The 27,339-nt window shown below is 46.1% G+C and overlaps 1 protein-coding gene across 27 annotated transcripts in view; it reads right to left on the bottom strand.

Annotated features, from left to right (window-relative positions):
• clasp2 (cytoplasmic linker associated protein 2) overlaps nucleotides 1-27,339 on the bottom strand; it is a 54,572-nt gene that overhangs the window by 7,047 nt on the left and 20,186 nt on the right. For 3 of the 27 annotated variants that reach the window (XM_030121212.1, XM_030121213.1, XM_030121234.1), the window contains 29 exons: nucleotides 19,097-19,234; nucleotides 16,637-16,710; nucleotides 16,418-16,510; nucleotides 16,187-16,332; nucleotides 15,280-15,415; nucleotides 15,127-15,197; nucleotides 14,902-14,961; nucleotides 14,730-14,807; nucleotides 14,387-14,554; nucleotides 14,036-14,076; nucleotides 13,474-13,626; nucleotides 12,759-12,782; nucleotides 12,397-12,414; nucleotides 10,683-10,784; nucleotides 10,436-10,462; nucleotides 9,504-9,530; nucleotides 8,075-8,248; nucleotides 7,790-7,834; nucleotides 6,113-6,220; nucleotides 5,739-5,801; nucleotides 5,105-5,211; nucleotides 4,941-4,964; nucleotides 4,630-4,785; nucleotides 4,257-4,348; nucleotides 4,119-4,182; nucleotides 3,277-3,336; nucleotides 1,332-1,334; nucleotides 1,030-1,193; nucleotides 354-432 (listed from right to left, as the gene is read on the bottom strand). In XM_030121212.1, the coding sequence (XP_029977072.1) occupies nucleotides 354-432; nucleotides 1,030-1,193; nucleotides 1,332-1,334; nucleotides 3,277-3,336; nucleotides 4,119-4,182; nucleotides 4,257-4,348; nucleotides 4,630-4,785; nucleotides 4,941-4,964; nucleotides 5,105-5,211; nucleotides 5,739-5,801; nucleotides 6,113-6,220; nucleotides 7,790-7,834; nucleotides 8,075-8,248; nucleotides 9,504-9,530; nucleotides 10,436-10,462; nucleotides 10,683-10,784; nucleotides 12,397-12,414; nucleotides 12,759-12,782; nucleotides 13,474-13,626; nucleotides 14,036-14,076; nucleotides 14,387-14,554; nucleotides 14,730-14,807; nucleotides 14,902-14,961; nucleotides 15,127-15,197; nucleotides 15,280-15,415; nucleotides 16,187-16,332; nucleotides 16,418-16,510; nucleotides 16,637-16,710; nucleotides 19,097-19,234 (2,495 nt within the window). Of the gene's footprint in view, nucleotides 1-353; nucleotides 433-1,029; nucleotides 1,194-1,331; nucleotides 1,335-3,276; nucleotides 3,337-4,118; nucleotides 4,183-4,256; nucleotides 4,349-4,629; nucleotides 4,786-4,940; nucleotides 4,965-5,104; nucleotides 5,212-5,738; nucleotides 5,802-6,112; nucleotides 6,221-7,789; nucleotides 7,835-8,074; nucleotides 8,249-9,503; nucleotides 9,531-10,435; nucleotides 10,463-10,682; nucleotides 10,785-12,396; nucleotides 12,415-12,758; nucleotides 12,783-13,473; nucleotides 13,627-14,035; nucleotides 14,077-14,386; nucleotides 14,555-14,729; nucleotides 14,808-14,901; nucleotides 14,962-15,126; nucleotides 15,198-15,279; nucleotides 15,416-16,186; nucleotides 16,333-16,417; nucleotides 16,511-16,636; nucleotides 16,711-19,096; nucleotides 19,235-20,210; nucleotides 20,291-27,339 lie in introns of those variants that run through there. The other 24 variants (XM_030121214.1, XM_030121235.1, XM_030121226.1 and 21 more) reach the window with 22 other exon arrangements.

Raw genomic sequence — 27,339 nt, 5'->3', positions numbered from 1 at the left:
GCAGGAACGGGGAGAGGGAGGAAATAATGCAAGGAGAGGAAGAGAGGAAGAGTGACGGATGCAGTCGCTGAAATTGTGAAGAAGACAAAGAAAGGAGGGTTTTTGTTTTTTTAATGGATAAGGAGTTTGCGGAAGAAAGCTTGAGAGAAGCCGTCTGAGTGGTGCGATCAATCGGTAACCAATCACAGCCCAGGATTCAAGGTTTCGGGACGCAGAGCCGGCATGGAGTCATATCAGTGGAGCAGTTACCATGGTGACAGCATCGCTGAACTTCCAGCTTTATGTGCATGCTTCTCACACACAAACATATGCGCACACACATAAACGAGAGTTTACATGTTTGTTTTTTTTACCTTGAGGTTGGGTGTCTGAGTCTGATCCACAGTGAACCTCATGAGAATAGTAAACTGGAGTTCATTTGGAAAAGATTCTCTGGAATCAAGGAGGAAAAATGTACATCAGTGATTCATTTAACATACACAAATAAAAAAAATGGTCTTATCAAATCAAGTGAGAAAAAAATAGTTCTGCAAGACAAACTATGCATGAAACGCTAGGAAATTTGATGTTTGGTAAATTGTTTGTTCTGTTTATTTCCCTCGTGAATGAATGGCTCCCCATTTGATGGGAACATTTGTGTGGGATGGCGGCAGAGCAGAACAAGTACGACTGAAGAAAAAATATACCGGCTGAAAATCCATATTTAGCCACAACAGCCTGGTTTCTCTTTGTCAATATGAATACACAACAACTCCCTGCTTCTCATGATTGACACAGATAAACTAATATTTCTCAATACTTCAAACACCTGAGACTAAGAAAATCTAAGATGTAGACTCAGAGAACACAGTATTATTAAATAAGAAAATACTCATTAAATCAATGTTGTGTTAGCAACTCCAGACTAAATTCTTATTAACTCAACCCACAAACACACTGACGCTCATTTCCACATGGTCCTATGTTCCAATGTGGCTATTTGTTCTTGATCCCCTCAGCGGTCAGTGTGTGGATGAGCGTGATGCCCACCTCGTGACGTCCAGGGCTCTCTGAACTTTGGCCTGCACAGAGCCCAGCAGGTCGGCTCCCATCTTCTTCAGCAGCTGCGTGAGCAGCACAAACAACCAGTCCTGCAGGTCGTCCTTATGGACCTGGATGAAGTCTACCAGCGTCTCCAGGAACATACTGAACACCTGAACACACAAGGACACGGTTTAGGCTGTGTCAGTCCGCGTGAACACAGCCTTCACGCAACCCACTCAAACATGCAGACCAGCACTGCAATTCATTCGCAATTATTTTTGATCCAAGCAACAGTAGGTCGAACTTACTCTCTACAGAGAGTTCCAGAGTTGGGTGGCACAAACAGGGGAGAGAGAGAGAGACATTTGTTAGCATCCTGACACATTGTGAACTCACTCTGAAGCAACTTCTAACCATCCATCCATCTTCCATCGCTTATCCGAGACCCGGTCGCGGGGGCAGGAGTCTCATTAGGGATGCCCAGACTTCCCTGTCCCCAGACACTTCCTCCAGCTCCTCCGGGAGGATCCCAAGGCGTTCCCAGGCCAGCCGAGAGACATAGTCTCTCCAGCGTGTCCTTGGCCTTCCCCGGGGTCTCCTCCCGGTGGGACATGCCCGGAACACCTCCCCAGGGAGGCGTCCAGGAGGCATCCTAAAGAGGTGCCCGAGCCACTTCAGCTGGCTCCTCTTGATGTGGAGGAGAAGCGGCTCTACTCCGAGCTCCTCCCCCGTGACTGAGCTCCTCACCCTATCTTTAAGGGAGCGCCCAGTCACCCTACGGAGGAAGCTCATATCAGCCGCTTGTATCCAGGATCTTGTCCTTTCGGTCATGACCCAAAGCACATGACCATAGGTGAGGGTGGGGGTGTAGACTGACCGGTAAATCGAGAGCTTCGCCTTTCGGCTCAGCTCCCTCTTCACCACAAAAGACCGATACAACGACCGCATCACTGCAGCCGCTGCACCGATCCGCCTGTCAATCTCACGCTCCATCCGTCCCCTCACTCGTGAACAAGACCCCAAGATACTTATACTCCTCCATTTGAGCCAGAGTCTCTCCACCAACCTGGAGGGGGCAAGCCACCTTCTTCCGGTCGAGGACCATGGCCTCGGATTTGGAGGTGCTGATCCTCATTCCTGTTGCTTCACACTCGGCTGCAAACCGCCTCAGTGCATGCTGTAGGTCTGGGTTCGACGAAGCCAACAGGACAACATCATCTGCAAAAAGCAGAGATGAGATCCTGTGCCTACCAAACCGGACCCCCTCCGGCCCCTGGCTGCGCCTAGAACCAAGAACTGGTGACAAAGGGCAGCCTTGCCAGAGTCCAAAATGCACTGGGAACAGGTCCGACTTACTGCCGGCAATGTGGAACAGACTCCTGCTTTGGTCATACAGAGACCAGACGGCCCTTAACAAGGGGCCCCGAACTCCATACTACCAAAGCATCCGCCACAAGGCACCTGGACGGACATGGTTTAACATTTTTTCCAAATCCACAAAACACATGTGGACTGGTTGGGCGAACCCCCACGAGCCCTCGAGCACCCTGTGGAGGGTATTGAGCTGGTCCGATGTTTGATGAAAACCGCATTGTTCCTCCTGGATCCGAGGTTTGACTATTGGTCGAATCCTCCTCTCCAGTACCCTGGAGTAGACTTCTCCAGGGAGGCTGAGGAGTGTGATCCCCCCCTATAGTTGGAGCACACCCTCTGGTCTCTCCTTGAACTCCACACAGACCCGGGTTTTTGCCTCCACAACCGCTCGGGCTGCAGTTCGTTTGGCCAGCCGGTACCCGTCAGCTACTTCTGGAGTCCTCCAAGCCACCAAGGCTCGATAGGATTCCTTCCGCTTGACGACAGCCCTTACTTGCGGTGCCCACCACCAGGTTCGGGGTTTGCACCGGAGACCTTATGACCGCAGCTCCGAGCAGCTGCTTCGACAATGGAGGGGGAGAACTCGGTCCACTCGGACTCAATGTCCCCAGCCTCCCTCGGGACACGAGAGAAGCTCTCCCAGAGGCAGGATTTGAAAACCATGCTGACAGATTGACACATTTACAAAATTATTTGAGCATTTTCAACCAGGCAAGAATCAGAACACGGAAGATATTCAAGATGTCCTGAGCATACTAAAAATAAATAAATAAATAAATAAATGACAGAAGAAAAAAAAGATGATCAAAACAAAAGGAAAAGGGATGCTTGAGACAGACAGATGTAGGCAGGAGAGAGATCCACGGTGAGATGCGGTACCTTGAATGAGGCTGAGCTTATACCGGATTCTGCCGTGCCGTACACCCTGCCGGAGTCTCGCTGAAATTCATCAAATCGTCAAACGTCAAACGAGGGGAAGGGGGAGGAAGCCCACACACCTTACGACATGTGTGAGGCAACGGAGCACTCAAAAAAAAAAAAAAAAAAACGCCGGAGGAGAGGTGGAGGTGTTAGGCAGGGCGGGCGGACCGCAGCGTGTTAGTCAGAGAGAAGAGCTGCCAGCCCAGACGTCTTTGTGTGTATCTGTGTGTGTGTTTTAAGTGCTTTTGAGCTGCGTGCGGTCAGTGACGCTTCAGACTGCAGGTGGTGGGGGGGGGGAGGAGAAGAGGGGAGTGGCAGTGAGTGCAGACAGCGCAGCCAACGAACCGGCCGCTCAACAAGTGAGAGGACGATCCAACAGGACGGCGGAGAGCATCAAGTCACGCGCAAAAACTCGGTGCGGCATGCCGTTAGAGAACAGTCCGTTGCACGCTCCGCATGCCTGAGGTGATGTTTCAGTGTTTATGTCAATGTGCGGGCGTCTGAGAACGGTTTATCCCGTCTTTTCTCCAAAGTCCATTTAAAGAGGAAGAACATTTACCAGCTATAATAGTTGAAATGGGTGTGGATCTGCTCTGAACAGATTTTAAGCCTTTGATGTTTTGGCAGAATCCGGTACAGTGAGGGAGGGTGAAATCAACAATTTTTTTGAAATAAAAGTAAAATAAAAGTTGAACAGAAAAAAATCTTGGTGAAATGGTTTTGTATGGAGGTGCTGTGTGTGTGTGTGTGTGTGTGTGCGTGTGTGTTTGTGTGAATACCTGCTCTGCATGCATTCATACCTTACTGTGAGGGTCCGCGAACATCCGGGTGAAGATTTCACACAGTCTCTTTAACTCCACCCGACTGCAGAAAGAAAAACAGCTACTTATCTGTCTGCTTTTTATTCATCCAACACTCTTTCCTGTAGTCTGACTGACCTGAGGGTGCGCTGGTTTTTGAGCAGCGCCTGCAGGCCCAGCAGCCCCTCCTTTCTCTCAGACCAGTTGGCACTGGCGCAGCGGTTCAGCACCTGGAGAATCACACAAATACAAGGCTCTGCTAAAACGCTCTGTTGGTAGAAGGATGGTTAAGAAAACCTTGACGCATCGTGAGAGGAAGCTGGAGGACTCAGAGGAAATCCAAATCAGGATTATAAACATTTCCAATCAGGCAAATAAGACCCAGCAGCATTTTCTGTCAATATTCCAAATTCTAAAAGAGCTTCAGACCAAGTTTATCCAGTTCACGTAATAATTAAAAGTCACCTGAATCCAAACCAGGGTTTATATGATCTGTAACAATTGTGGTTACCTCAGCGACATCTTCCGTTTGCCTCATGTAGGTGGGAATGGCGCCCCCGTTCCTGGAGCTGTAGGACCTCTCTGAGCACGCGCTGGACGCGTCGCTGTTGGCATCGTCGTCAGAGTACATGCTGTAGTTCTCGTATCGCCGCCGAGCAGGTTTTTTCTGCGGGCAGAAGATTGAGGACATCAGATCCAGGCTGAAACAGACGCAAGGCGAACGGAAAAAGGTGCGGGCAGGCACTGACACATCCTAAAAGGAAGCCAAACAAGCTAAACACACACTCAACACACAGGTTAGATTCAGGGGAAGAAGCTGACCTTAGATCTCATGTCTCCCAACAGCTGACAGCGTTAAACAAAGGTAGAATCAGGGTTTAGTTAACACACAGACACACACTCAAGGAAATGTGAGCTCAACGTGGTGACACTGGATTGTGCACTGAACTTGCAATTTTTGTGTAAACGTGTGCAATTCTTCATACCAGCGCGTCTGCAAGAGCCTCTTCTACATCTGAGCCGGTGTTGAGGACCCTCATGGCGCTGACAGACGAGGAGAGTCGACTAGACGGACTGATGCCAAAACCCGATCCTGCAGACGTCGAAAGGAGGAGACGGTCGGAGAGAGAGGAGGCATGAGAACGAGAGATTCAAGCTCTCTAAAACCCATTCAGTCTTCACAGTTAATCCACAGTCCATCTGGCTCACATCGCAACTCACACATCCTTCAATTCTCCCAAGAGACAATCCTGTAAGTCAATGTGATGACATGTTAGGGGGAAAAAAACCAAAACATGATTGGCATAAAACACAGGAGGGCATGTGGGGCTTCCTGCAAAAGAAGGGGTGGAACTTAAATAAAGAAAAAGAAACCAGCAGAATGGTTATCGGCTTGCGACTGGACGGGCGGAAGCATGCGATTCCACTGGACATCCTGGAGCACGGCGTGAAAGAAAAAACTGAGGCTGATGGACGAGAACAGAAACAGTCAGGCACAAACGTAAGAAGGTTGCTGCCACTAAGGAGAGAACGGAAAGAAAAAGAGTGAGCAAAGAAATCAAAGCTGGGTGGGTGGGTGGGTGGGTTGAGGTACAGGAAATAGATGTACTCAGCCTTCACCTGCAGCCCCAAAAGCATCAGGTGTGTGGAGAGCTCCGGTGGAGCGAGAGTAGCTCCGCGTTGCTGCAACCAAGATTAAAACACACACACACAGTTTACCGCTCGCGCATACAAACGACGGGCAACACACGCATGAACTTCACAGCGCTTGAGAGAAGCAAAGGAACTCTGAAACATATGTAAACCCATGCAAGTTTATCTACTTTCTAACTACTGCAGAACAAAGGTGGCTCTAAATACTTGAGAGAAATTCAACGCTAAATAGAGGAGCGCATGCATGAAAGAGGAGACGCTCTTCCTCTGGACGGCCTTCCTCGTTCTACCACATGTCCCTGCAGGGTGTCTCTCTGCTCGCTGCTGCTGCTGCTACTCACCCAGAGGTGTGAAGGAGCGTACGGGGCTGGTGTCCCGGCTGCTCTCCCTGCTGGCCTCTCTGCTGCACCCCTGACTCATACTGGGCCGAGGGATACGACTGCCCCGAGCTAACGCCACCCGGGTTACAACCGCACATCGCAGGAGGTGAGGAGGAGGAGGAGGAAGAGGAGGAGGAGGAGGAGGAGGAGAGGGGGGGCAACAAGGGAAAGAACGACAAGTGGAGGGAGGTAAAAGTGGCAATGAGAAGGAAAAGGAAACGGGAAAGAAAGACAGAGATGAGCAGTGATGAAGAAGTGAAGGACACGAGGATAAAGACACGAATAAGACAGAGCAGGCAAAAAGTGACAGGAACAAAAAAAATAAAAACAAAAACATGAGGCCAGGTCGACTGGCTCTGCGGGGGCAAATCAGCAAACCCAAACAACCCGGTATTTGATTTAGGAGGCGATCAGTTCTTGTGCTTTGATGATAATCATGGTGGTCGATTCATCATGTTAAAGAGTGTAATTATTTATTAAGTCATAGATTAACACAAGTCTGCATGCGGATCAGGTTGTAGGCTGACATACTTCTCATCAGACTTCGAGCTAGTGTGATCAGCTCTCGAGCAGCAAGGATGAAATGTTCCTGGCCCTCAGTGATCACAATTGTTTATCACAAAATGTTTAGCATCAATGTACTGGATCGATGGTGCACTGATCTTTCATTTTACTTTTAATTTTCATTGTTTTCTCAATGTACTTCTTTTTTACTAACAATATTTGACAATATATCACATTTGGACTTTTTTTTTTTTTATTATAGCTGTGCTTGATTTCTTCCTAACTTTTACGTACTTGATTTCAGGCTTATGTCTGTGTGAATTTAAATTCATACAGTACATAAATGAGCAGATGTGTCTACATGTAGTGTCTGATTATTTTGATCAATCACCCGTAAAGCTCTTTGAGTTACATTTACTGTATGAGAAGAATTGTATGAATAAAGACCATCATTGGGAAAGAGTGCTATTAATAAACTGTTGCCAAAACAGGTCTATCACTGATTCAAACTCTTCAGGTTTAAATGAGAAGCGCCCAGCAGGAGCAGAAGACTACAGCCTCAACAGTCTGATATTCACATGTATGCAGATGATCCGGCTGCATCGCTTCAGATTTTCACACAAACACACAGAATAGAAAGGAAATGAAGTGATTAGAAGGCGGATGGAGTGATCGAAGGGGTGGGTGAAGGGAGGAGCTGCGTTTCATCCAGTAGCGTTTACTGTTCATTGCTGTATTCGTGAACTTTGGCGCTTGCTCAGCCAATCACTGTTAATCACAGCCGGCCGAGGGGCTTACAGGGCGGCGCTGAAGCTCTGCTGATCTCGCGATAAAGCCTTGCTCACCGGCCACTGACAACAGGTTAAAGGAAGGAGGCGTGTTCGTAATGATGGCGGGCGTCCATCGCGGTCATGAGATCAGAGAGGAGTTAGAGAGATGAACTCTATGAAGCGAGAGCAACAAGCAGCGGCCTGGGAAAGGGACTGGGATGGCGGGATGATTCAGAAATTTGTAGCAATCGAGAGATTTTTAATTTTCGTTTTTTTTTTTTTAAAGATGAGGACAGGAGGTGTGGATGAGTCTGATTAACGTGGAGTTAGGCGGGCGGGAGTCCGGCTGAGGTTGGAGTCTTACCTCCTCTGCTCGCTCCGTTGTAGATGGAACTAATGCTAGAAGGAGCTGTTCGACAGAAGCAGCGGTGGAAGAGAGGAAGGAGAACAGGAAGAGGAAGAGGAGTGGAGAAGGGGAGACAGAAACGGGAGTTGAGATCCAAGCTTACAGGGAGCAATGTGTGTCCGCGGCAAGACACTGGTCACGTGAATCTCTAAACACAAAGTATCGAGTAACCTTTGGGCTGCTGCTGCACAGTCGACGTCGGCGGACGGATCAAATGAGCATTTTGGCATCGATGCGACTCACCGACAGACAGGCGGGTGGGGGAGGAGTCTCTGGAGCAGCCCTGGCTGCGGGGGATGCGGCTGCGCCTCTGTCCGTCCCCGGTGGCTGTGGCCAGCACCCGGTGGGCGCCGGGGCTCATGGTGCTCAGGGTCGTATTCGCCAGCAAACGACCTGGGGAGCCGCTCCGACTGCCAGCTTCGAGGGGATGCGGGGAGACAAGACGACAAAAATAAATAAATACAGGAGGCCACATCAGTGCCTGACTGATGAAGTAGATTTGACATTTAACTGTGAGAGCTGTGAAAAAGAACAACACTCTGAAGTGATGGTCTGAACACAAAGGAACTTCCTAGTGTCTAAGTTAGGTGCTGCTTTCTTCACCACTCATTAATAACAGACCCAACTTATTGACAAACACGGTGCAGTTTGAGATCGATGGAAAGAGGATTCCTGGGGGAGAGCAAAGCTAACAGGCACTAGCTTAAAATTAAAGTTCAAAATCATGTATTTATGATCCATCTCATAATCTGCCATTAAAGACACAGTTATAGGAATAAATAACCAACAGTGCAGGATGAGTCAGATATTCATGGTGGGTTTCTCCCCCGTGGTCTCCCGTCTCCATGTGCAAAAGCCCACAGTGCCTTTTACTCTACATGAAAACACACCATGTGGATATGAGGGACAGTCCAGGAGAAACTGCTGGTGTGGGGGTGTACAGAGGTGATTGGTGCTAACTCCACCTGAGCATCAAACTCTTTCCAGACAAAGTACCTAAACACACACACGCACGCACACACACGACTATCAACTACTACCACCACGGAGCTAAAACTACATCTTAAGTATTTCTAATAAAAGACAAACAGTGCTAAAGTGTTATACTTGTGTTATTTTGAGAGCCTCACCCTGTTTAACCTGACTTTATTTCTTCTCATATTTTCTTAAATAAACAGGTTCACTAATGTGAAATCCTTTGAGCAAACCGTTAATAAGGCACGCCCATGAGTGCAGAAACTCAAGCCTCTCAAAGCGGTGTGTGTCGAGCATGATTGTGGAGCAGCCACATTTAAACTCAGTGACTACAAATCCCAGCATGCTTCAGCCAGAGTGGGAGAAGCTCTGAAGGGATGGTTCACATTACCTGGAGTGAGGTTGCATGAGGACAGCGTCGCTGTTTAATGTATGAGGCGCAGCGACTGAGAGCTAACGAGTCCTCAGTCTGGAGAAGCTGGCAGCTGACAGGACCGTTTATTCCACATTCAAAGGTAGAGCTACCGTTAATTCATACGAGACTCCTCGAGAACCTCAAACAACCTCACTGAAAAAAAAAAAAAAAAATCTGAGCGTTCCCTCAAAGTGACTTTTCTGCGTGCGCGTGAAGAGGCAACAGAGGAGAAGCAGTAAAGCTACAGAAAGGGGGTAAAAATAAGTAGGGTTGTAATCTTACCACCAACAGGGGTAGCAGACTGAGATCCTGAGCCATTAAGCCCATTGGTTGGGAGGAAGGGGGGTAAGCAGAGGTGAGGAGGGAGGGGAGGGGGAGGGGGGAGGAACAGCAGATTAAACAAGATGAATTATGGGAGGTAAAATAATGAAGCGTCATGGGAGTGTGAGAGCGGAGCATGATGGGAGCGCATCCCGGAGTCTGACACCAAGAATGAATGTGCAGCTGAAGCACTTTGTTTTAAATAAATCCACTCATTTAAAAGAGAACAACAAGGACTCAAGTGCAGCTGAAAGACACACACACACACTGAGCCAGCTGCAGATGAAAAGCTGGGAGAAGCAGTGCATGTTGGGACAACTGGTACAAAAAAACCAAAGTCTGGTCACAATGAGTAAGAAAAATGATTTTAACTCGTCACTCTTGCTTCCACTCGCTCACGTTCACACACACACTCACACCCGTGGAAACCTTTGTAGCCCCATTTCCTTGTTTCAGTCAATCTGCAGTTGAAATGTGAGCGCTGAGGATTTGAAAATTTGTTTAAATTGTGTAGGTTTCAGATTCAGAACCACCGTCCTCCTTCAACATGATGTCAAAGGCGTGCACAAGCAGCTCTTTGAAAAGTCAGTATTCTTGGGAATCCGGTGCACGCTAATCTGATTCTTGTAATACACAGTGGCTCCATGTTGATTTTTAAATATTGAAGAATCTTTAATAACCAAATGATGGGCAGGCAGGAAATGAACTGTCCACCACGCTATCCTCAGTGGCAACACACAGCATGCGGCAGAAAGCAAAAACACAAACACTCACTAGTCTTGAAAGAAAACACTTTGATCAGAATGAAAGCGGTAGCAGGTGGGTCACCATTCCCACTGTGGGACACAGAGAGACGAGCACACACTCTGACTTCTGACACACGGACAAGATACCTTGCGTGCAATCGGATTCGTCGGAACCTGAAGGCACAGAAACATTCACATGGAGCTTATCGTCACCGTAGAAGGCAACACGTTAAAGAAACTCCACAACCAGAGCCGAAGAAAACCACCGCATCCAGCTCACACACGCCATCTCTGCCGCTCCAGTCGGTTACGCTGCCAGCGCACCCAAAACGCACCACTCACAGCCGCCGACAGGTCAAGGAGGTGTTTACTGGTGAAGGGAGGAGGTACGTACGTTGCGACTGGGAGACCATCTTGGTTCGGCTGCGTCCCCGTGAGTCCACCTGGCTGGACATGCTGCTGGCGGTGGACAGCGGCTGCTTGGTGCGCACGCGGCCTGCACGCCAGTGGAAAACCGACATGGAAACACAGAGGAAGAGAAAGAAAAATCACACAGCTGTACCTCCTGTGTTCAGGGTCTTGTGCCGCCCAGCCTTGGACTTGCTGAGTCACTTCCTGCCAGTTTCAATCAAAACCCTGCTTCAACAAACCCAATTTAAATGAATGGATCATCAGCAGAGTCAATAGAATTAGGAGCGCTGAAGCAGGACAGCCTTCAAACTGCACGGCAGTGACCCCCCAAAGACCAGGACTGCAGACACCAGGAACACTGGCTACCTGTGTGCAGCTAAATGAAGCCCAGAGACTAAAGCAGCACTACAGCGCATTAAGAGCCTCCGACCTCTGAAAGCTGCTACGCTGCCAAGCCCTACACTAAACACTCACATTCAGCCAGGTGCGAAGGCAGATAAAAACACCAGGGATGCTTTAGCGGATTAGAAACCAGGCATGAGGTGTTTCTCAGTCACAAGGATGCGTCCCAGATAGAGCGTATATCGAGGATGCTGCAGCACAACCTTCCACCAGAGAACTATAACCCAATAACCAATATCAAACTTCCTTGTCAGGTATGTGAATAGATTCAGTTCAGTTTATTTTATCACAAGTGAGCATGCTAATATAATAGACTTTATAAATAGTTTTAAGCAATTAGACAGGGTTTCTTGCTTAGGATTTTGAGAATCTTTTAAAAGAATGGCAATATCTGACAACCCTAGAATACACTTCACGTATTATCATAAATGTTGACATTTGTGCCTCTTTGTCTGTAGTGCATTTGATCCAGTTAACTTAAGAATATGCATATAGAATCCAAGTGGAACAATGTATTTTCTTAAACATGCATCTCATGCAGCTTGTTGTTAGAATTTATTTGTTGAACAGTTTTTTGAAAATAAAACATTACATGATGAGTTAATAAAGACTACTTTGTTGCATTCTCTGAATAATAAGACAAAAAACAAGAACAAACACCGCATTGTGTCTCCTAACCTACTTTATATTTAAACTTTAGAATTACATCTGGATTAAAAAACTCTGTTTTTGTCCCTTCTCTTCACAATTTTTTTTCCTACATCTCTCAACTGTATTTATATGACTCAATTCCTCGGACCAAGTTGCCTTCAAAACAATGAAGGAAGAGTAGAATGACTCAAATGCAGACTGTCGTATCTCTGGATACTGGGAATTTCTAGCTGTAGACGGACTGGACTGAGAAGTATTCATTCAAATGGGGAATCATGCTTGCAATTGAGAAACACACCAATAGTAAGGAAATATCATAAAACCTGACAGTAATGATTAAACACCCAGTGATCTCTGAGCGGGACGAGACTACAGACATGTGCAGCATTTGATGCAGTGACTGAGAGAACAGTTCTTTTAAATATTAATGCCCTGGAGGTTACTCATTTTAGTTGTAAATATTAATTAGACATAGTTCACTGCAGCATATGCAATGCAAAATCATCAATCATATACTGATCACAACAGATGCGATGATTTTATTTTGTTTTTCTAAACACTGCGCAATTTAGAAACTCCAATATCTCCCGACTAGAACATCCCTAAATTATGCACACAGACATTCACCGTAGCTACAGTCTTACCATTATCTGACCTGGTGCCTACAGACAGACAAAGAAGGAGCACATTTTAAAGACATTTCACACCGTTATGTCGTTAATGCTCAAACTACAAACCCTGAGTACTCTAGTAAATCCTTCATGATGTAGTATGACTTGAATAAGAAAAGTCAGATTAAACGTTAATAAAGCAAAAAGATGGTTCCGGATGTGTAAATGTTTGATCTATAATGCAATGAGAGGAAATGTGATACTAATGAAGGTTAAACGTGATGGGGACAGCAGGGGGCGCTGTGGCCACGCGCTGCCAGAATAAGGTTCACATGAGCTGGAATGAAGTGAGGAAGGGAAAAGAAAAGAGAAGAGGCAGAGTGAGATGATCTTACCATCCGTTTTATCAGAGGCATCATCTTTAGTAGCAGAGAGAGAGAGAGAGAGAGAGAGAGATGGTGGAGGAAAGTAAAGGGGGGAATGACAGGAGACAAAAAACAAAATAGTGTGCAGAAATGATTTATAGAAGAAACAGAAAGCAGGAACGAAAAATGATTCAGAATATTGAAAGAAGAACAGAAAGTTTAACGAAACAGGAAACACAAATTTTTAAAAAGGGGGGGGGGGGAACAAATGTAAATCAAAGAGGGTAGAGGGCAGGAAGAAGGGAAACAAGAGAAGAAAGGAGCACAGTGTGCATTAGTAACATTACATCTGTAGAACGGAGAACCGTGCAGGTGTCGGGATGAAGGGAGGGACACAGAGACGAGCTGACAGAGAGGACGATATTCATCTCAGCATGCAGAGAATATCAGATCAAAGCACAACGAGAGGCGCATGAGCGGGCAGCAGGAGAGGAGAGGAGAGGAGAGGAGAGGAGAGGAGAGGAGAGGAGAGGAGAGAGAGAAGCCAGCACGAGCGCCAAAGTGTGTGAGTGTGTCGGCCCATCCTTGCAGACTGATGTGCATCTATTCCAGAATCTGACTCAGTTCTTCCTTCAACCTGTTCAGAGCTGATCGGGAGTTCTCATCTGGTCTGGCCTTCCTGTTTATTGCATGCTGACTGAGGTCTGCTGGACTGTTCTTCTGATTCGCCTTGCAGGGCCCTTACCCAGAGACGAGTAGGAGCCGGGGGTCAGACGCCCCGCTGCCCCGGCTTGTCCGACGTGCCGGTGCTTAGCAAGCGCCGCTGCGTTTACATCCACGTCACTACGGGAACGCTGCAGGGCTGCCGAGGACAGCCCACCCTTTGAGCCCGCGGGGACTGACGGGGGGCGGGAGGGGTGCGTCGGAGAAGGGATGGGAACGTGATGGGATATACAAACACATCACAATCACATGCAGGCACCGTACGACACAAACACAATATTGAAACCATACAGGAAACGGACAGCCAGACACATGTGCACATGTTTGTATGTGCACAGATGTGCTGTGACATGAAAATAAAAAGAAAAGAAAAGAAAAAAAAAAAGAATGGGATGTGGCTGTTCAGGGCTGGACAACAGGCAGATGAAATGATGGAAAATGGCTTTTGTAGGACCTCAGAGTGTGTGTGTGAGTTTGTGTGAGTGTGTGCATGTGTTCATAGAGTGAGCATGAGGTTATGTGTTGGAAACAGCTTGTGGATGTGTTGGCTGCTAGCAGTGTGTGTGTGTGTGTGTTTGACTCACCTCGCCCTGGAGCTGCTGACCACTTCGAAGTCAGCGGGCGACTGGAAGAAAAGAAAAGTAGGTCACTACCATCAACACAAACAAAACACACCACACATAACAGAAAACCAAAAACAAAACAAAATACAAAATCCGTTTCAGCAAAGAATAATTTAAATACTATCCTGTGTGTTTTTTCCAACACTGGCATTAAGTCCACTTTAATTGTATTTATTTATAGAGCAGAAAAACTGAGAAGACGACACCTAATAATGTTCAATGAAACTGATAAAAATTCTAATCATTTCACTGCCAGCTGCTGTGGAGAGACCTGCACTGAAGTATTAACGGGCAGCACAGAAGGGTCATTACTTGAGGCTTTCTTGAGAAGAGGATGAGGAGCGGTCACTCTGGGGAAGAGAGGCCACGCTGCCAGAGCTCTTCAGGCAGGACTGAAGTGTCCTCTGGTACGACGACTCTAAGGAGTTGTAAAGAGCGTCGGCTTCTGCTGGGAAGTGGTTCCTCAGACCCCAGTACGCCCTGGATGAGCGGGTGGAAGTGAAACGTGGATGGGGGGGAAAAAGAGGGTGAATGGTGGAGCAATAAGAAGAAAGTTAAAAAATAATCAAGAGAACAACAGGGATAAAAGGGATTCAAAAAGGTGGTGAGGAATTTGACTCTACTTGTGCTCCACATAATGAAACCTCTATCTTACTTGCGGGCCTCGACTCTGGCCTCTGAGTCAGCATCTCGAATTCCCTTTTTGATACTTTCGACCAGAACCGCCGTGTGCCTGAGACAGCATGAAAACAGTTACAAGCTGATCTGACAGTCCGGCGGTCACGCCTTTATGAGAACAGCTCGTCCACGTCGACGCCAGCGCTCACCTTTCTAAAGAGTGGGTTTGCCATTCCTGCAGCAGAAGGTCTAAGAAATCATAACAGCGTCTGGGGAAAACATAATAGTATTACCCTCTTCAATATTGCATCCTTCGTCGCGTCAACACCGGCATTTGATGATATTGCAGCCGTTATCGACTCGAGAGCTGCTTTTTATAGCATCCTCTGTTATTTGCACTGTAGTAACAACAGCATCGACTTGATTAATCTCACCTCCTCACAGCCACAGACTTGGACGTGCAGTTGCTGGTTATCAGGGGGATGAGTCTGGGGACGTGTGTGTGCTGCAGAGGGAACAGGTCGGGTTGAGTCGAAGAAGCCGAGGCCAGAACACGGAGAGCTGAAACAAAAATGATCCACTCTCACCCGGATGATGATGCGGATCGCCGAGACGCCGGATGTGGCCATGACTTTGGCACAGTTGGGGATGAGGTTGAAGAGGACGGGAACGATGGCCTCTGCTCCGTGGTCAAACTTGTTCCCCAACACTGATGAGAGGTGGCTGCAAGAGGACGCCAGTGAGACGGTGAGCACACAATCACAAACCAACCCGGACTTATTCAGACGACGTAAACTTAAAAACAACCCCATTTATAAGCCTTTATCTGCATCGATGAGTAATATTGATATTTTCTTTCCCATCTCATTTTCAACAATGGCTCTAACAGTAGCTGCTGACGCAGTCCAAAGGCAGTCTATGGTAACCATGGAAACCAGTAGATCAGAAACACCGGTTCCTTCAAACCTGCCACAGTTCTTCACTGTTTGCATGTAAAATTCTGTCCATGATCAGCTGGGGTCTGCTTCGGCACCTCAACATCTACAGTCCATCTGGAGTCACCCACTTCTGTTTTGAAGCCACTTTTACTTTCAAAACTAGACAACAAGTTTACTCTGCTGTGTGCTTTTCAATAGTGTGGATGAACACTTTTTCAAACTCACAGCCGACTGACAGTTTAACCTGTCTTTCAACAAAGCTCGAAATCATTGACCAACAACGCTGAACTGTTCTTGAATGACTCTAAAATAGACCCAAACAAGCAAAATAAAAACCGAAGATTTTCATGTTTACTCTTTGCTCTCAGACTTGCTTCATGTTGTTTTGCATAAGCAACATCGCACTGTTGAGCCATGTAATCGCGTTACATCACGACATGAACGAATCTGGCAAAAACGCCGTGATCGCCACCGCCCTGCTTCCAACTCACCAGCTGCTGTTTACTGGACAACACAGAACACATTCCTCGCAAAAGCAGTGTGTCTTTACACTTACGCCACGGTGATGCACGCCTCCCGGACCACCTGTGACCGCAGGTCTTTAGCCGACAGCTTAAAGGCTCCATCTAGTAGCCGTAGGTGCTGGTAGAAACAGTCGTAGTTGGCTGCGCCTGCCACCAGCAAGGAACGGATTTTCTTCATCTGTTCAAGAGTAAGAAAAAAAATGTCACCCGACTGCCTGCTTTGATCGCTTATGTAACACGTAAACTATCGAAAAAGCACTGACGGCGTTGGCTCTCTGGTCCCAGTCGTGTTTGTCATCGGAGCAAACCTCACGGATCTTATTCAGGTTGTCCTCGAGATCTCTAGTTGAGTAGATCTGCAGAGGCAGTGAAGGACGCAGAGGAGAGGAAGGGCGGTCAGCAGAGGACGGACATGAACAGAATGATGGTTTTTCAGAGTTCAATTAAATGAAGGTGTGATTGAGCTCCTGTGTGTATCGTACCTGGACAGTAGGGACATCTGTGAAGGCTCTAATGAAATCCTCTTCATCAACTGCACCGGCGCCATCCTTGGACACTGAGAGGGAGAAAAAAAAAAACAAAACAAAAACACAGCCACTGAATAATTTAGTGATATGCCGTCACCGTTGTTTAAATTTGTTAAAAACGAATCAATTGCTTGTTAGCAAAAATAGTATAACCACTTTTTACAATCAAGTTACAAACAAGAATATTTCTGATCGTAGGACGGGTTGCAGCTTGAAGATGATCAAGCTCGAGCAGCATAAACACACACAAGGTGAAATGACCATCTGGTCAGAACAACAACAACACTGAGGCCATGCAGTTCACATGGCTGTGAAGCATCATGCATATCTGCAGCTGCCCTGCCAATATGTAGCAAAACTCTAAAGGAATATTTTCAACACAACATTAATGCTACTGCAATGAAGGGAACACTGACAGAAACTAAGTTCTTACAGCAAATATAACGATAAGGACACAAACAATCTTCATTCATTCTAAAATGTGAGGAATGTCCCTGTTCTGAACTTATACGGGTGGACCTCTGTTTTACTTCAGTAAATGCTATAAATGTGTCTGCTGGGCGAAAGGGCTGGAGATTTCTTATCAAACTGGTTTTGTGAATTTGATTGAAGAAAATACACACAATGAAGTGTGCACCAGGAGCAGACTGCGCTTCTAATGGACTTCCTGGCAGTAATGGGCATGTCAATCCTAACCCTCCAGGGGCTGGATGCTCTGTAGACCACACCTCCCATAACTCCTTACAGGGGGAGTGGACAGTATGGAGAAGGATCAAACAAAGAAAGACAGTGAAGGAAAAAGAGAGAGAAGCAAGCGCTGAGGAGTCTGGAGGATGGGAACATTAAAAAAGCTCAATGAGGAAGTGCGGATATTCACAGGAGGAAAGAGAAGCTGGACCGCAGCAGTAAAACGAGGAGGAGGAGGAGGAGGAGGAGGAGGAGGAGGAGGAGGACGGGCATAAACAGGCAGACTTGCAGTAGAAATGTATCCTCTTCTCTCTTACTCCCTGAGGTTGGTTTACGTATCAGGCTGCACCACAAAGACGCGACATGTCAAAACTCTACAGGGCCCTCCGAGAGCTGAGGAACATCGATGCTCGCCCGCTGGTTAGCCGGAGGCTCTTTTCCCTTAGCAAGGAGCAGGAAGAAGCCTCAGCCATGAACGCAACCTCACTGCACCCCATCACCATTTTCAATTATCTTTATGGCTGTCTCATGGGACGGAGGGTTGTGCATTCAATCCGACTGGCATTTAGGTACTTCAGTCAGTAGGTAAGGGGCTTTATGATAGATCAATATAACTAGGAGGATGACTAGGACTGACCCGCATGAGCATGTAGGCTTCAGAGAAATTACAGCGCGGGACCAGAATCCTTTCAGATACACCTTTAGACATTTTGTGCCTGGCAGCTTTCTGATACTGTGAATTGGTGAACTGAGACATCAGTCATCTGACTGAAGCTTACGGGTGTGCCGGAGTGTGTGGGCGTGCTGTCATCTAAATGCAAATGTAGACAATAAGGCCGTCACAGATACTATTTTCATATAAAATGGAAAAAATAGAGAGACTTTAAAAACCAAAAAGGTGAACACAGCTGGCTGTTTTTCAATACCTTTCCCATATTCCAACAGCAGGAACAGGGCTGGAAGCAAACACTTGGAATCACAAGTCATTCATAGCACACTGAAATTATTAAAATACCCGAAAGAGCTGTGGCTCTATGTTTAAATAATACCCAGCATGCCCCTGCTGTGGCATCACACAGCCGCTCTATAATCAACAGGAATGTAATGATCCAAGTGATAAGGCATCACAGTTTTGGGTTTCCGACTAACAGACTGATGCATGAGGACTGGGAGCTCATTAGTAAAACAAACTGATGACTGTATGTGAAGCAGACACAGATCTGCATGCGGCGCAAATCCGCTGCAAGAGAAAGATGACGAGGGATACAAGAGAAGAGAGACTCAGTGGATGAGAGGTAAAATGAGGGATGATAAAAGCTATTTTAGAAGGAAGATTACCTGAAGCCCTGAGAGGAGTGATGAGAGACTGATCAACGTATCGGATACAACTACATCAGATTTGTAATGACATGCAAAGCAACTGCAAACCGCGGGACACTTGTTCACATCCTTTATTTCTTGCAGTCACCTGTTTTGAAGCCATTTTTGGGCAGAACTCCAATTCTACAAAAGCCTGACCTATAATCCATTCAGTCTCTCAGGGCAGTAAAGCTTCGTAGTGTACTTTCTCTTTCTTTTCTCTAAAACAATGGATGAAATTGAGATTACCGACTGAACTGTAAAGACATTCAGAATTAATGTGAAAAAAAAAAGTGTTTCCGGATGCAACAGATGAATAAAGTGCACCTTCGCTCAGTGCATGTCTTAATTTTAAATCAGATTACGTACCGAGCTTGCCTCCAGTCGCGCTGGGTCTGCGTGCAGCAGAGGAGTCTGCAGGTTTCTTGGGAACTTTGGGCACCTTGAAGGCGGCCTGGGACGACGAGCGGCTTCCGTCCACGCTGTCGTCATCCTCAAAACTGCGATCTGCAAGAAGACGACAGAAAGCAAAAAGCGATGTTTAGCAAAGACTGAGCAAACCGTTTTAAATGACACAAGACTGAAAACAAATTACAAAAATCCAAATGAGGTAAGTTTTCTTTCTTTTTTTTTTTTTCAATTTACTGACTCATGAAAAAGATCATCAAGGAAAAAATAACAGCATTCCATCAGGTTAATATCAAACAGTCTTTGTTTATTCGGCTCTTATAGTGCTAAAAATTAATAGCATTGCTTCTTAATGTTAACCATAAAGAGCTCATAGCTCTTAGAAAACAACACACTGTAAGAAAAAGTATTAAAGAGAAGCTGTGCACAAAGAGGTTGTAGTCTGCAGATGAGCCAAACCAGAAAAATCTGTAAATCAATACTCATTACAAACCCTTCAAGAAAAGGAGGTAAAAACACAAACCTACACACAAAAAGGATTACTTTTTAATTACAAAAACACAGCTCAACAAGATGTCCAATGGGTGACTGACAGCCCTCCAGAGACTGATCGCACACAGGGCATGCTAGCAGAAAGCTAGCAATCAAACTTGAGAAACATTTGCAACGGTAAAACAATTACAACGTGCATCTGGAGGTGCAGACCGTATGTGGGAACGGACAGACTCCTGCATATGTCGAATGTGAGAATCGAACTGTTGGCAGAGGAATGCAGTTGCGCTGTGGTCGCTCTGACAGTCAGCCGTGGAGAAATGCGCCAAAGCCACCACCCTACACCTTGACTCATACATCAACTTACCTACATGCAATCAGACTCAACGTGCAAGGATCAATAACACGCATGCATGTGCATACACACGACCTTTCCTAATGACACCAGGTAGCCTGTCACTGTCGTGACACAGTCGCGAAGGTGTCAAGCGGACGCGTAAAGGCACGTACGTCGCCTTTTGGGAACTGACATTTACGAAAACACCCCGACACGGTAACCCGCCCAGGTCCGTCCTGCACTCACAGTCACAGATCCGATCGCAGATGAGCCGCCTCATGCTTCTTGGGAGGGCGTGGCAGTGGAGGTGCCCCCCTCTTCTCCGCGATGCACCCCAGAGCAGGTGCACGAGCCTCACATGCACCTCATGGTGTGGCTCGGGCGGCGCTCACGGACGCACCTCGCACCGTTTGTCCGAATACTCCACCACCCATACAAGTGCCGGCATTTTCTTGCACTCCTCTCTATCTTCTATCCCTCCCTCCCTCCCTCGCTCGCTCGCTCTCCTCCTTCTCTTAGCAGCCTCACAGCCAATCAGACGAAAGGTGACATCATGGTGTTGCAGCCAGTGCGGAGGCAGGACTGTGAATGTGTGTGCGTGATGGGAGAGAGACACACACAGAGGCGGACACCCCAGGAATATTAACAGCGCTCCCTCCGCGTCTCTGCCAGACCGGCTGATCTAAACCCATTCCCACTGACAGCACCAGCTCCAGCCGCTCACTGTCTTCAACACTTCCCCACATCCACAGTTACATTTTCACCTGAGAGGCAAAAACAGACATGTATGCTCAGCCTCTCCACAAACACAAAGGAACAAAGGATAATGAAGTGATGAGCAGAGGTGTGGGGGGAGGGTGGGTTGGGGGCATGGTGGGTAATTTGTAGGGTAAACCACACCCCACCATCTGAGACCTTGACCCTCATCTGCCACACACACGGTGCAGGCAGTGAGTGTGTGGACAGTGACAGGATTGTAGATGTTTGTCTACATTGAGTTACTGCATAATTCCGCTCCACAGAAGCAGTAAATTGTCAATGAGAGCAAGTGTAAACAAATATTTAATCCTTTTGTGGGTTTCACACATTTAGGAAGACAAGTCAAAGCTTTTTCTTCATTGTTGTCTGTCAGGGTTGAAAGCCCCTGAGAAACGGCCGGCTGGGACCAAAACCGGAGAGCTGTTGTGTAATTGGTGTTGTGCTTATAAAAAGTCATTTCGGGGACTGTATGAACAACCAGCCTCAGAAAAGAGGCTTCGACAGGGGTTGTCATGCCAGCTTCCGGCCTCATTCCTGTCTGTGTTTGTTTGTCAAACTCTTTATGTTGCGTTGTGTGTAATACACAGCTGTGCATGTAAATCGATACATTTTCCCCGACTACTGCCCACGAACACAGTCTACAACCTAAGATCAATAGATCTGTGTCAGTCCTGTACTGAAGCCATGCATTGTTCTGTCTGCGCAGAAGCCCGCTACTCCAAATGCAAACACTCATTGATAAATGCCGTTTGACTATTATTCAATACAGACACCCACGCTCAACCTCAGACAGCACCTACATCTATCAAATCATGACACTATTTCATTTGTTTGCCTTTATTAGTGAGGCTTTAGTCAACATTGGGTAAATAAAAAAAAAAAAAAGCATCATGGTTCAAATTTGGGTCCTGTTGGGGTGGAATTAGGAGTTTAAGGCTCAATTAAACTAAAAAGCTCATCTCCTTGCTATTATCTAACACGTACTTAAGCAAAAAGCAGCATTGTTTACAGATAAATGTGATGGAGAAGTGAATGAATTCACACCATCGGACAACTGGTTCGGTGAATGTGATTTGCTTTGTGACCAAACCCATGGGTCCATTTGCACCACTCCGTCAGGCATCGAGGGTTTTTTGCATTGATTAGCATCGCTGTTCGCATGATTCGCATCTCTTGCTTTTGTCTAGTCAGATCTCAAGGGAGTAAATGTCTGAGTGAGGGGCGGAGCAGAGATAAGATGGAGTGAGAGAGATATGGAGAGGGAGAGAGGGAGAGAGAGATGAAAAGAAAGACTGCAAGAGGACCTGGTTACACACATCCGGTTACTATAGCAACCTGTGCAGACCAGTCTGTCTACTGAATGAAGCAGCAACATCAATATTTAGTGGAATCAACAGCTGAACTCATCCTTCATGCAAGGTCATTCTCTCAGGACTGATGTCAACGTAAGCCAGTCACTCAGGTGCAATAAAAATCCCTTTTGGATATAAACACAGTGGCAAAAATATGACCACACAGACACACACGTACGAACACACACAGACATACACACACAGCAAGAGATATCAGCTCCACCACGTACCAGGCAGCGTTACTATGGAAACTCCGGGCCGAGATTCCCTCCTCTCTCCATTTCGCAAACGCGAGAAGAGCAGATGATTGGTCAAAACATCCCTGATATGTGATAGCTGAACCCTCGTTCGGTCAAACTGAAGACACATCATCATCATCTCTACTCAAGCAGGGAACAAAACAGCAATTCGCCAGCTGCCTAACCCTGATCGATTCAAACAGGTCCTCACGTCATAGAGAAAACAAACTGGTGTTGCCATCTGAAGAGAAGAGAATACAAAGGCAAAAGGAAAACTTCTTCGAACATACCTGCTCGCATGTCTATCAACAAAAATGTGTAGATTTGTGTTTTTTTTTCTCTGTAACTTCTTTGAATCTTGCACAAAATTGACAATGACACAACAAAACACTCTCTTCCAATCAAACACGCTCCATTTTTTTCTCAGCTTGGACCACATGGTGGCAGCACCGACTCTAAATTAACCAAACCTTTGCTTTGAGTCCATCATTCCAAAACCCTGAAAACACAGAGACCCCTGCTGGTTTTCTAATCAGAAAAAGTTCCAGTATGTAATTTATCTACCGAAGAAATTTCACACTGAATTACCTCTCCAGTCTTAACTGCTTAAATCAAACTCAGCTTTCTGTGCAAAGCTAGAGGGTCAGTATATAAGAATATTTTGCTGATTTGCAAATTGTTTCCAATTCTTTAACTGATGGCCTTGATCAGTATCAAGTCTTTTCTTACTGTGATATTTGTCGGTATGCATGAGGAGTCCTGTATGTGTGTACGTGTTTACATTTTTTAACAACCAAAGCTTAAACCAAAGCAATCTGTTGTGTCGGCAGGAACATGTGAGCTGCACTGGCACAGGTTGGTTACGTCACAGGTTCCTGCTCGGGACCATGTGACGGTGGGCAGATTCGACTGCAAAAGTTGACACCAAGAAACTATCAGGAAACTGTGCAGCACTAGAAGGATTAGAAGTGGAAAGAAGAACATGAGCAGCAGAGCAGAGACCCAAACTGCTCCATTTCCAAAATAAACTAGTGACAGGATAACACGAGCGAATCATGCACAAGTCAGCTTTTTCCAACTCAGACTGAAAAGCTTATAAAGCGACACAAACCCACGCAGAAGACTGCAACTATGAGAAGTTTTATGTCTGTAGCTGAGTGTTGATTTAATAGCAAAGTGAAATAAGTAGAAAACGGTGAAAAAAATAAAATGATCTTCTGAAGTAGGGAAAACGCAAAACGACTTGTTGCTACGGTTATCCAAATTAAACATTTCATCTGTAGCTATGGATGAGCAGATGCTTCAATGTGGGACAAGGAACCACGGAGCAAACCAGAGTAAAAACAGCGAGACACACATTTAGGGTTGAGGCCTGGATTCTCTCTGACGGGTGAGGAGACTGCTCCATTTCCAGCACAGCTCTGGGAAAATGATCTCATTAAATGAAGACAGACACACACACACACACACACACACACACACAGGTATAATTTGAGTCGCAATTCCAAGCTGCAGAAAGGGATAAACCATAATATTCAGAGGGAAGCTTTGCTATGGCAACCAGACGAGCCTGGAAACAGGGTCACGCTTCCCTTTGCAGAGCCGGCGATGCACTGAAGCAGAATGAGCATGTCTGCAAGACTGGGTGAATGAGTGTGTGTGTATGTGTGTGTCCTGTCAACACTGGGGTTCTGTGCAAGCAATGGAAGCTGCTGCTGACAGTCAGTTAGCAAGGCACCAAATATCCCCGCGCTCCCGTGGTATGTGTGTGTTTTCGTCTTCATACAAGCACATCTTCAGGCCGGGCCAAATAACATTACGCGTAAATCCGGCACGGTGCCAGCGGCACTGACATGCTTTACTTTCTCACGTACAAACACCCGACGTCTCTACATGCAATTAACAGGAGAAATAAGACGGCATTCAGCCTGTGTCACAGATCATTTATTGTTATTTCAACAGGAACGGATATGATTCTAGAAGATGTGGGAAAAAAATTATATCGATTTAAATGTGACCTATTTTTAATTTTTTTTTTTTTAAAGAACAAATAAAAAAGTCCATTTAAAAGAATAACAAGACTTTAATCACTATTTGGTGTGTTGCTGTTCTCTAAGCCATTCCAACCGTTGTTCTTCCAGATTGCATATGAAAACACGGCCCTTCAGAGCAAAGACAGTGGAGCAGCTCCCCTTTGACTTTCTTAGCTTGTCAAACAATGCTGAGCATATTATTTCACTTCTACTTTGTATCTTCATATGAAGTACATAATTATAGGCATAGTGTGCAGGACAGCACCCGATGGAGCTGAAACTTTTGGCGACTCGTGATGAGCTAGACTTAACCGCCTCCTGTGCAGACATCAGAAGCGTGCCTCATTTTACTGGTTACAAGAATATCTGTGTAGTTTCTCTTACAATTCAAACATTTATCGTCACAATAACAGCAACATGCCACACTGATGCACATGACACTGGGTGCTTTAAATTATGATGGATATGTCAAGGCACACTTAAATAAGACTGAATTCATGCATTTCCTCTACTATATGTGATTATTCATGGCACCAAGTAAACAGAAAATTGTCTTCTGGAAGCTTGTGTTGGTGTCATTGTGTGAGAGCAACTTGTTTGGCGCCAGTTTAAAGACGCGTTCAAGGTCGGTTCACGGTTTTGGTCAGCTGCGATTGCAGAAATATGTTTGAGGATGTCTGAGATTCTCTCAGCTCACAGACAAGGTTACAATGACTGTATTCCTTTGTAATCTACCCTAAAATAAGCCAACATTTTTAAATATCACATCATTAATAGATATTATTTTGGGGATGTTATCACCTCCTCCAAACACCCCCCCTCAGAGAACTCTCAATGCTGTGTCCTGTATGGCTGCTAACGCCATAGAGAAGCTACTTTCAAGGAAAAAGTCACTGGGAAGAAATGTCCTCTTCATCAGACAGGTCCAACTGAAGGAAGCAAAGTCAGGTTTTAATAAATGCTGACTTTGAGCCCCTTGCTGGCTTGTGCGCACACCACACCATGTAACCGAGAGACAGCTTGGGGTCAAGCGAGGCCTCAGGCAACAAGTCGTCACTGCACAAATATCCCTCCCACATTACTCCTCGTCTCCTTATATCAGGTTCATAGAAGATAAGCAGGGGGGGGAAAGTCTTGACTATATTTATGTTTATACATGTGTGCTTTTTATCTCAGTACAGGAAAATACTTCACAATGGAGACTTTTCAGGACACCCCAGTTTGCCGTCTCACACACACACACACACACACACACACACACACACACACACACACACACACACACACACACACACACACACACACACACACACACACACACACACACACACACACACACACAGATGTAGCCTCTGCCTGAGCCAAAGCAGTCGGGGTGAAAGTGCTTCAAGTTTAAGCTGATTTCAATCTAAAACCATATGCTGAGGCTTTTGTCTGAGTGCCAGCATCCGTAGCCAGATGAGATTAAACACACATCCACACACACACACACACACACACACAAACCAATGCCATTGCCCCCAACTGCCGTAGTTACCGAGCCATGGGCAGAGCTCCTGTTGTCTCTGTATCTCTGCCCATGCCCCTCTGTTCTCCAGTGCGCTCCTTTGTTTTGCCCTCTATCTCTTCCCCCCCCCTTCATTTGTTCAATCTCTCTCTCTGTCTGTGTCAGGATGAATCAGGGAGAGGCGGTGATAGGCACAGCGCTCTGACTCGGCTACTGCCAGAGATCTCTGTCAGCTTCCTCCCTCGATCCGCTGCCCTCCCTCCTCGCACAGCAACAGCTGCCTCGAACCCTTTAAAGTCAACGCCAAGAGCGCCGTGAAAGCAATGCGGTGCAGGAGCTGCTAAGATCTCGTGTGTGTGTGTGTGTGTGTGTGTGTGTGTGTGTGTGTGTGTGTGTGTGTGTGTGTGTGTGTGTGTGTGTGTGTCTGTGTGTGTGCAGCAGATGGCTTTGGTTTGCCTCTCAAAGGTTAAGACAGAAAAAGAGCAGACAATAATCATTCCAATTTAATAGTGGCCTGAAACAACATTTGCAGGTAGATTTGTTCGAATACATTCACAGAACACTTAATCCAACTGCTCTGTAGAAATCAGAAGGCGCATCGGCGTGCGTTATGTTCGGCTTTATTTCAGTCGAACTTACAGGTTTACATGTACTTTGAAAGACCAGTTGTCCAACAGAGCAATGATTTTTTTTTTTTTTTGTCAGAAGAGAAATGGATGGATGGAAAGAGGAAAGTTTCAGTAAACTACCCTGAAATGCTAAACTCATTCTAATAAACTTTAATAAGCTTTAAATTAATTCAAAAGACTTTTTTTTAATCATTTATACTTTTATAGTAGGAACACACTAAATGCAACTACATTTGACAGGAGGTAGCATCTGAATCTGAATGACCAACTGTGGCATGATAAATCGCCGGAGCCAGAGCACAAGAAAGCTGCTTAAGTACACTCGAATTTGCAGCAAGGCCAAACAGCAGGGCACGAAGCCAGGGTTCACAATGGTAAGCATCTGCAGTCACTTCCTCTTCATGTTTACTCTGATGCCTTGCGCTCCACCGAGGTCATCAAAAATGTTTCTAAAAGCCACAAAAAAACTCTCCAGTTGTAAATGTTTAAGAGAAACTGAAGCGTGGGCGCTAATATTGCAAGTTGCAGTACTTTTGTAGGAACCAAACGAGCTGGGACCACTTGTGGAGAACAGGTGTCGCCGAAGATCGTGGCGTGCCTTATTAGGAGCAGAGTAACGGATTGCAGACGATCTGTACGGATCAACCCCCATGGCTCAGCACGCATGTCAACAGAGGATTAATTGTAAAGTCTCACTGTATTTCTCCAGAATCATGCTGTCTGATCAATTTTCTGATCAATTTTGACTAATCACACCAGATTGAGTCATATTAATGGATTTATTTTGGAAGACGTATGATAATTCTTATAAAAAAAAAGACAATGAACCCTGAATGCTGCCTTTCATGGATTGTGG

Source organism: Salarias fasciatus, chromosome 22, assembly GCF_902148845.1.
Source record: "Salarias fasciatus chromosome 22, fSalaFa1.1, whole genome shotgun sequence".
Taxonomy (NCBI): domain Eukaryota; kingdom Metazoa; phylum Chordata; class Actinopteri; order Blenniiformes; family Blenniidae; genus Salarias; species Salarias fasciatus.
This window is presented reverse-complemented; position numbering and strand designations above follow the sequence as displayed.